Below are 9,023 nucleotides of genomic sequence, written 5' to 3' on the forward strand. Positions count from 1 at the left end.
TTTTATAAAACGACGAATCGAATATAAGACACGAACACGAATGGTGCTTCATTAAACACAACACTAATTTATTCAGTATAAAATACAAAAATTACACGTGCACCTTTATTTCTTTTTACGCAACTCTATATGGGGAATTGCGTGCAGCCATTTTAAACTGCAAGGATCAGATGCAGCCATTTTGGCTACTGCAAGGATCAGATGCAGCCATTTTGGCTACTGCAAGGATCAGATGCAGCCATTTTGGCTACTGCGAACCATCATGCGGTTCGAGCAATGGTTCCAGCATGTTTCTGGGCATTTTCTAAATCGCAACACTAAGAAAACGCGTTAAATATATATCGCAACACTAAGAAAACGCATTCAATAAATATTTTAACACTAAAAGAAACGCATTCGATCAATGTTACAACACTAAGAAAACGCGTTCAATAAATATCGCAACACTAAGAAAATGCATTCAATAAAAATCGCAACACTAAGGAAACACGTTCAATAAATATTTCAACACTAAAAGAAACGCATTCGATCAATATTACAACTCTAATTACAAAAACAATCGTAACAAACCGCGATTCATTCAGTATCGCGACACTAAATAAAATCAAAACCGATTACTTTCATTCGCAACGCTATCGTAAAATAAAACAACATCAAACTATAATTCAGCGTTACAATAATCTTTATCAAACGCGATTTGTCTCCGTCATACGCAACTCTATCATTAAAATTATTTCAGGAAACAACTAAAATTGATTTTAATTAGAATCACAATTACATTATTCGCAGCGCTAAGTCAAACCGTGATCTTTCTTTCGCAACGCTAATTAAAAGTCGCGAAATGCCCATTGTTGCTGGTGGATGGGGCGGCTGTGGCCAGCCCAAATTAACTACAACTACAACTACAACTACTAGAATTAATGTGAGTACAGTGACAAAGTAGCGACAAGAGAATGGCGTTCCATTTACATGCTAAAATGGAGCGCCATTAATAGTTGCCCTCTTGAGCGACATTTTGTCGGGGCCTCTTCGGCATATAGCCTCTTGCTTTCTTCGGCAATCTGCCATTCCTGTGAAATAATGCTGCTCGATATCGAACCAGCATAATCAACAAATCGAAAGGGATCATCAATCTTTCGAAAGGACTATAAAACGATTTCGTAAATTTTGTAAATTTCGTAGAAAGGAAAAGTGGAAAAGTCGCGGTCGAAGCAGATAAATCAAATGCTTCGCGTTTTGTTATCTCGATTCTCATTCATAAATGCAGCTATAAATTAGTTTAATTTATTATTTAATTTATTATTAAAGGACGTCTCCAAATACCTGCAGGTTATCAACTATCGACTCGGATTATCGAAATTTAAAATCGACTGCACACGCGTAGCGATACATTATTAAAATATTGATCATTCAGCGTTATTCATTGAAATTCGCATTCAATTATCATTTATTACACTTGATCCAACATTGCAAGATACAAATTTTCAGATTTGTCGATTATCGTGTTCGACCGAACAAGAGGAAGAGAAGGAAAAAGAATGCGCACCTATTTCATGGTAGATTTGTTTTTATGTATTTAAATTCAGCAGAAAATAGAAGCAATTAATGCAGAACGATTATCCTGAAAATCCTAGCTAGAAAATTGTTAATTTCAAGCTCTAACGGGCTAAGATTTTCTGATTTACTTTCAAAAATGACTCGAATTATTTCGAAAAATGATTGTAATTTTCTATAGATGAGAATATATTTTAATATGGAAAGTTCTTCGAAGAAAGATAAGTAATACAAATTGAAATATAAAGAAAGAATGACACTTGAGCAACATTTTAATTACGATTAATCTGATCTGAATAAATGAGAAATATTTAAGAACCCTCAGGCAACACCTTCGTCGAAGCAAGCGTTTTTAAAATGGAAGCAAAAGTATTTCATCATTGTCACTTCGACTCGTGTGTCTGCCTGTCGCGAATTGTTTTCTTGTACATTGTTCTAGTATCACATTCACGTAATTAGACAAAATTCAATGCGAACAAATGGTAATATTAATCATTAATCTTTAGAATTCTAGTTCAAGTTTGAGAATAAAAAACCAGAGACAAAATAACACATCTGTAGAATCAATGTATCAGCATATTTCCATTTACTTTCCTTAACATTTATATTTAATAATTAAATACGAAACTATACAACTTCTTGCAATTCAATAACAAATCACATTAATGCAAATTCTATAACTTTAAACGCGACGTACAAGAAAACCCTATCCTATCTAAGAAACACATAGAGAAATGTCACTACTCTCGGGTATAAATCATATCCGAGGTCACTGTACTCGCAAAGTCAAAAACTACTAAAATAGTGCTACCAGTTACCGGTGCCATTACGGACCTTTCGCCCTGTGACATGATCGGTAACCGGAGTAAAAGAAAGCATGCGACTCACCGATCGTTGCCACAATCCGCACAGAACTCCGAACAAACTGAGATGTGTGGTTTATCCTGGATGACCAGTCATCAGCATTCCTCAGCATTCCTCAGCATTCCTCAGCATTCCTCAGCATTCCTCAGCATTCCTCAGCATTCCTCAGCATTCCTCAGCATTGACTAATACTGACGGACACTCTTCAACATCGTCCAATAAAGTTCAATAAAGTCCAATACTGGCAAACACTGTTCAACATCGTCCAGTACAGTTCAATAAAGTCTAACACAGTTCAGCATTGTCCAGTATATTTTTCAATAAATTCCACCATTGTTCAACATTGTCCAATACCGTTCAATAAATTCCGACACTGTTCAGCATTGTCCAATACCGTTCAATAAATTCCGACACTGTTCAGCATTGTCCAATATACTTTTCAATAAAGTCTAACACTGTTCAGCATTGTCCAATATACTTTTCAATAAAGTCTAACACTGTTCAACATTGTCCAATATACTTTTCAATAAAGTCTAACACTGTTCAGCATTGTCCAATATACTTTTCAATAAATTCCAACACTGTTCAACATTGTCCAATACTATTCAATAAAATCTAACACTGTTCAAGAAAACCGGATGAAGCCATAAGAAGCCCGGCGTCCACACTGCGCGAAGACTACTGATTATCTAGGAGACGACTACTTGTCTAGGAGACGACTACTTGTCTAGGAGACGAGAGAGGAGAGAGCTCCTTCGCGAACGGCGACTCACGGTGAACTAACACTGAAATTTTTGAATCATTATCCTCCTGTTTCGCATTTTTCGTCCCCTATCGGCGATATTCGATGATTTCCGGTCGTACTCGCTACCGGTCCCCGCCGTTATTACCTGCGGCTTTGTAACTATTGAAAGAATCTAAGGAATTTTGGGGTATCGTACATCCGCGAAATGGGTTGCATTCTTAATCCTATTACGAAGGATTTTTAGGAAGACCCATGGTAACTACGCGTTCATAATAATCATCGCGCCGGTCAAGCGATTATTAAATTCCTGGAATTGACCGACGATGGGTCGCAGGTCAATACGAAAATATTTCATTTTGTGCGCACTAATCATTGGAATTTATATTCTATTCAGTGGCGGCTCGTAGCTAAAATTAGCGGATGTGTTTTGAAATGTTTGTATCTTTCTCGGAAACTGGAATTTCTCAGAATTTGTCGTTGTATGGAATGCCGAATATTCTCGTAGCAGTGAACGCGTCAATGATTTGGCATAACAGTTCTTAAGTTATACTAATATTTAATTACTAACTTTACCAAGAATTTTCATTCGGTATCAGTTTCCTTATAATTGTTTTCAAGTAATTTGAATACTAAAACAATCTCAAATATCAACCGAAATTGACTTTATCCACGATCTACGTTACCGACACTGCTACAAGTGGAACTGTAGCGCAATCTGCAGCGAAACTGTTCAAGCTACTAGCGGATTAGTATCGTATTCTTGCCGTAAGAGGAATTCGAAGTATATTCGTCGAGCAGTGTCATCGAAACAGAAGAAAAACGATCGATTCATGTGCATAATCATGGTTAACTTAATTACCTCGTACTATGACGAAATATCGCACGATTGGATATCGGATTCCCTCTCGAATTGAATCTTCAAATTGAATTCAATTCGATATCTGTGTATTTCCGGAAATTGTCAGTTATTAATTACTAGCCTATAATTTCCACGGTGAAACCAACAGCTGGTAATGGGATTTCATTCAATTTTCCGTAGGTTGGTTCGTGCGAGTAGATTCCGAAACAGAAGAAAAACGATCGATTCATGTGCATAATCATGGTTAACTTAATTACCTCGTACTATAACGAATAGAAAGTATCGCACGATCGGATATCGGATTCCCTCTCGAATCGAATCGACGCCTTGAATTCGATTCGATATATGTGTATTTCTGGAAATTGGTCGCCTATTTGCACGGTGAAACCAACGGCTGGTAATGGGATTTCATTCGAATTTCCCTAGGTTGGTTCGTGCGATCAGATTCGTCCTGAATAGACGAGAAAATCGGCAATTAGGGAAATGCGTGGATACGATTCAACTTCAGCGTTGCACCGCCGCGAGCAGGATGAATCGCGAGGGTTCGGAACGGACGGTTGAAACAGTTTTGATTCTTTCTTACCATCCCGGTCGTCGACCGATGAATCGAATTCACGAGAACGACACGTTGACGGCGAACAAGGATCAGGAAAACTTATTCGGCGCAATACGGAATGCTGTTTTGGTATTGACAAGGATTCTCGTGATAGGATCTGTTGTTATTGGATTGGCTGCCGCGTATTTTATCACACGTTTCACATGCTGTCACGTATTCCCGAGTATTCTTTTGAAAGGTAATTACACGTGCGACGTAAATATTCGAATGGACGTAGATTTTTGAAGACGATACGTAGAACTCGTTGGAAACGAGGTTCTTAGTATTAGAAGTATGCAGTGTTTAAACTGACTGTTTCAAATTCTTTCGTGGAACGTGTAACCATGCGTTTTCTGAGGTTTCAATTGACTTGCTTCACTTGGTGAACTCTGAACGTTACTTGTATTAACGCAATATCTGTGTTATGGTATTATACTATACTGTACTATTCATAATTCTAATACTACACTTTACTATACTATACTATTCATAATTCTAATACTACACTACACTATACTATACTATTTATAATTCTAATACTACACTTTACTATACTATACTACTCATAATTGTAATACTAAATTACACTATACTATACTACTCATAATTCTAATACTAAATACTGTACTATACTATTCATAATTCTAATACTATACTGTACTATATTATACTACTCATAATTCTAATACTACACTACACTATACTATATTCCCTCAAAGAAGTATCTGCACGTTTCCAGTAACTGTAAAAAGAAGACAGGAATGGACCGTTTCGAATAATTCGGTAGTTCTGGTGTTACTGGAACTAGTGAACTGGAACTACTACACGAATCTAACCGAACTTCCGTGAAAACTTTCGTTCACGCGGTGACCGTTACCAATTGCAGGCATCGAATTTCTCGGGCCGATTTTTATAAAGTTCGGCCAATGGGCATCCACGCGCAAAGATATATTCCCCGAGGATATCTGTTGCACGCTCTCGCGCCTGCAGCGTACCGCTTCGTCGCATTCCTGGTTTTACACGAAGCAGTTGCTGAAATCGATTTACGGCTCGAGCTGGAGGAAGATATTCGTGAAATTTGATAATAAGGAAGCGCCTATCGGATCCGGATGTTGCGCACAGGTAGAAACGGTGCGCCGAGCACGAGTATCGGGTGTGTGCAGAAATTCTTGCCGATTTCGATGAAAGATCTTTGAAGCTAAGTTAAAGGAATTAAATGAAATAAAATTTTTATTATTAGCACTTCAGAGGGTTTTGTAATCTAACTGCAATTGCAACTAATTTTCATAGTACCCCTAGCGAGAATGAAAAATACAAAATTCGGATTTGTGGAAAAATTAAAAAAATATTTAATATTATAACTGGTGCAGTATTGGAGCCTACAGAGTTCAAAGGGTTAACTTATAATATTATACGAACATATAATACAATATATATAATATTGATTAATATACTCTTAAAATTTTCCTTGAAAATCTCCATGCTCTAAACGAAAGAAACCGTTTCTTTCGTTCCGTTGAGTCGGCAAGAATTTTTATACATTCAACCAACTCGCTTATTCGATGAATCGGCTGGTGCCTGACCGATAGGTGTACAAGGCGTGGGTAGATCTGAATGCTCGAGTCGAGGCGACGCAAAACCCACGGATACCGGCGTTCGTTCAAAGTAAATTAGAAAGCTTCGCTGTCTTATGATAAACCGACCGACCGACCGACGCACGGATGAACAGTTCGAATGGAAACGGAACTGTAGCTTTCGTTTATTACCTGAAACCGAATCTTCCCGTAGTTATCGAGTATCTGAGGCTCGGATCGTTGATCACGTCGATCGGTAAATGTATATGACACGCGCGCGCGTTACGGTGAAATTCCCGACGGCGCGTATAACATTGTTACGCGTGAAATTTTAGATGGAATGATGAACGACCGCGGAGAGGGCGGAATTCGGGAAGAGGATCCGCGATGCTCGAGGCTGAAACCGGTGGCGATCAAAATATTGCATCCCGGAATCAAGGAGCAATTGAGGTGCGACGTAGCGTTCTAGTTGTGTCGCGATGTAACGCAGACACCCTTTCTATTTTCTCTACTTTCTTTTCGCAGGAGAGATCTGTCTATAATGAGGGGCGTCTGCAAATGCGTAACGTACGTTGTCCCGGAATTATACTGGCTCAGCCTAACTGACTGCATCGACGAGTTCTCACGGATAATGGAGAATCAAGTGACTCCTTTAGGATATAGTTATAGGATACGCGATTCGAGTCGTGAATTCTAAAGCAGATCTACCTTTCAACGTTACCCAAGTTCCCGGGTCACTTGGATCTACTTAACACTAGACTCGTGGACGTTTATCGCAGGTTGTTCTATTGTTTTTAGGAAAATCGATGTTCCTTCGATTTCGGAAATTAATATTGAACTGATTAACCCTTTGCACTGGAGAGGTGACAGTCACCGCTTCGATACAATAAAGCTATAACGTTGAATATTTAATATTTCAAACTTCTTGTAAAATCAAATGAAACACTTTTGCTGCTTGATTTATCTATGAATTATCGTTAAATCAGTTTCAACGAATATTATCTACATCTCGTCAGAAAGTGTTGAATATTTCCATTGAAAAACTTTCGAGTGCAAAGGGTTAATAAACAAGACAGGTAATAAATCAATGAACGAAGCTGAAAAGAGACATTGATTTTATTGAAACATTGATCGATCTCGTGCTATTTTGGAATTCACGGCTTCAGTTTTAATCTGCTTCGACGGTTTTAATAATCCTTTGTGTATCGACGAAGGTCGACATGAATCGGGAAGCCGGTAACCTAATGAAATTTTCGAGAAACTTCTCCGGCAAGAAGGACGTCGTTTTCCCGCAACCGTACGTGAATTTCACGCAGCGCGAGATACTCGTGGAAAGCTTTCACGAGGGCTCCACCATTCTGGACTTCGTCGGTTACGAAGATGACAAGCTACAGGAGAAACTGGCGAAGATCGGAATCAAGATGATGCTGAAGATGGTTGGCAACCGATCGGTTTTAATCGAACGAAACGAAATGGAAACGAGAACGGCAACGACAACGACGCTGACAAGTAACAACGTTGATGATTATAGGTGTTCCGAGACAATTTCATTCATTGCGACCTACATCCCGGCAACATCTTGGTCGAGACGAAGCGCGAATCGATCGGAGGAATGCGAGCTTGGCTTTGGAGGTTTATCGATCGCGATCACCGGACAATTTACCCACGTCTGATCATACTCGATTGCGGATTGGTTGTGTCATTGGACGACCGATGTCAGCGGAATCTTAAAGACGTGTTTCGCTCGGTGCTAATGGGCAACGTAAGTGCTTAATTGAGCCATTTTTGAGAAACTAGTCAACCGTTCTAAAATTCGGGAACAGCCAGCCAACGGAGGTGAACGCTTTGAACGATTCATTTTTCTAGCTCATTTCGCTGACGGTCTCCTCAACTATATTTTCTTCGATCCAATAGATTCTCTAAAGAAAATATTACATTACATTATTAATATACTACGGATCTTCTCAAAATTGAAATTTACATCTCGACGGTTTTACTATATTTCAACTATTTTCAGGGTGAACTGGCAGCGGAGCACATCCTCGAGCACAGCTCGCATACGTGTCCCGATCCCGACGGTTTCAAGAACACGCTGCGTGGCATCGTCGACGATCACCTGCGCAACAGAACCGACGTAACGTTATGCTTCCGAATAACCTAATTTCCGGCGAGTTCAATAGAAGCTTTCTTCCAGATGAACGTGACCACGATCGTCAGTGAATTATTTTCCGCGATGGTTCGGCACAGAGTGAAGCAGGACGGTTCGTTCAGCAGCGTGATCCTCAGTATGGCGATGATCGAGGGCCTCGGCCGTAACTTGTACCCGAACATCGACATCTTCACGGAGGTTTTACCGTTCCTTTTCACCTGATCGAGACGATATTACGTGTTATCGAATGTGATCTGATCGGATCCGATGTACACGCGACAGCTGTAAGAAAGAAGCTCCAAAGGAAACGCGACGTTCTCTCTTGACAGGGAACCGTTCGGGACGAAAGAGGAGTTCCCTCTATCCTTCAACGATTCGCCGGTTTCAGGAAGTACGTTCGGCCGGTCGGTGTTGCGCGAGAAAATTCCTGGTTTAATGGCACAGCGTTAAACGAGTTCCAAGGAGGATTCCAATTTTAAAACAGACCACAGAAACGTGTTATCGCCGCGGACAGAATTCCGGCGAGCGACCAGTTATCCGTGATCGTTTCCTGGTTGGTCAACGTTGCCCGATCATCTTCGGTGTGCCGGCTACGCGCGTCGGGCCGCAGGTGTGTGCGTGACTTGTACGGGCGTGTTTTCTGGCTGCGTTCACTTTACTCTCGTAAAGGTATGCCACGTGTG

The 9,023-nt window shown here is 39.9% G+C and overlaps 1 protein-coding gene across 1 annotated transcript; it reads left to right on the forward strand.

Moving 5' to 3' along the window:
• Positions 1 to 3,970: 3,970 nt before the first annotated feature.
• LOC116423806 (putative aarF domain-containing protein kinase 2) lies at positions 3,971 to 8,569 on the forward strand. The gene is made up of 11 exons (XM_076370022.1): positions 3,971 to 4,123; positions 4,203 to 4,816; positions 5,504 to 5,739; positions 6,207 to 6,271; positions 6,323 to 6,447; positions 6,527 to 6,641; positions 6,717 to 6,834; positions 7,406 to 7,627; positions 7,723 to 7,953; positions 8,209 to 8,325; positions 8,386 to 8,569. The coding sequence occupies exons 2-11, from the start codon at positions 4,423 to 4,425 to the stop codon at positions 8,560 to 8,562; spliced, it is 1,800 nt and encodes a 599-aa protein (XP_076226137.1). The 5' UTR covers positions 3,971 to 4,123; positions 4,203 to 4,422; the 3' UTR covers positions 8,563 to 8,569.
• Positions 8,570 to 9,023: the final 454 nt, after the last annotated feature.

Source organism: Nomia melanderi, chromosome 8 (genome assembly GCF_051020985.1).
Source record: "Nomia melanderi isolate GNS246 chromosome 8, iyNomMela1, whole genome shotgun sequence".
Lineage (NCBI taxonomy): Eukaryota > Metazoa > Arthropoda > Insecta > Hymenoptera > Halictidae > Nomia > Nomia melanderi.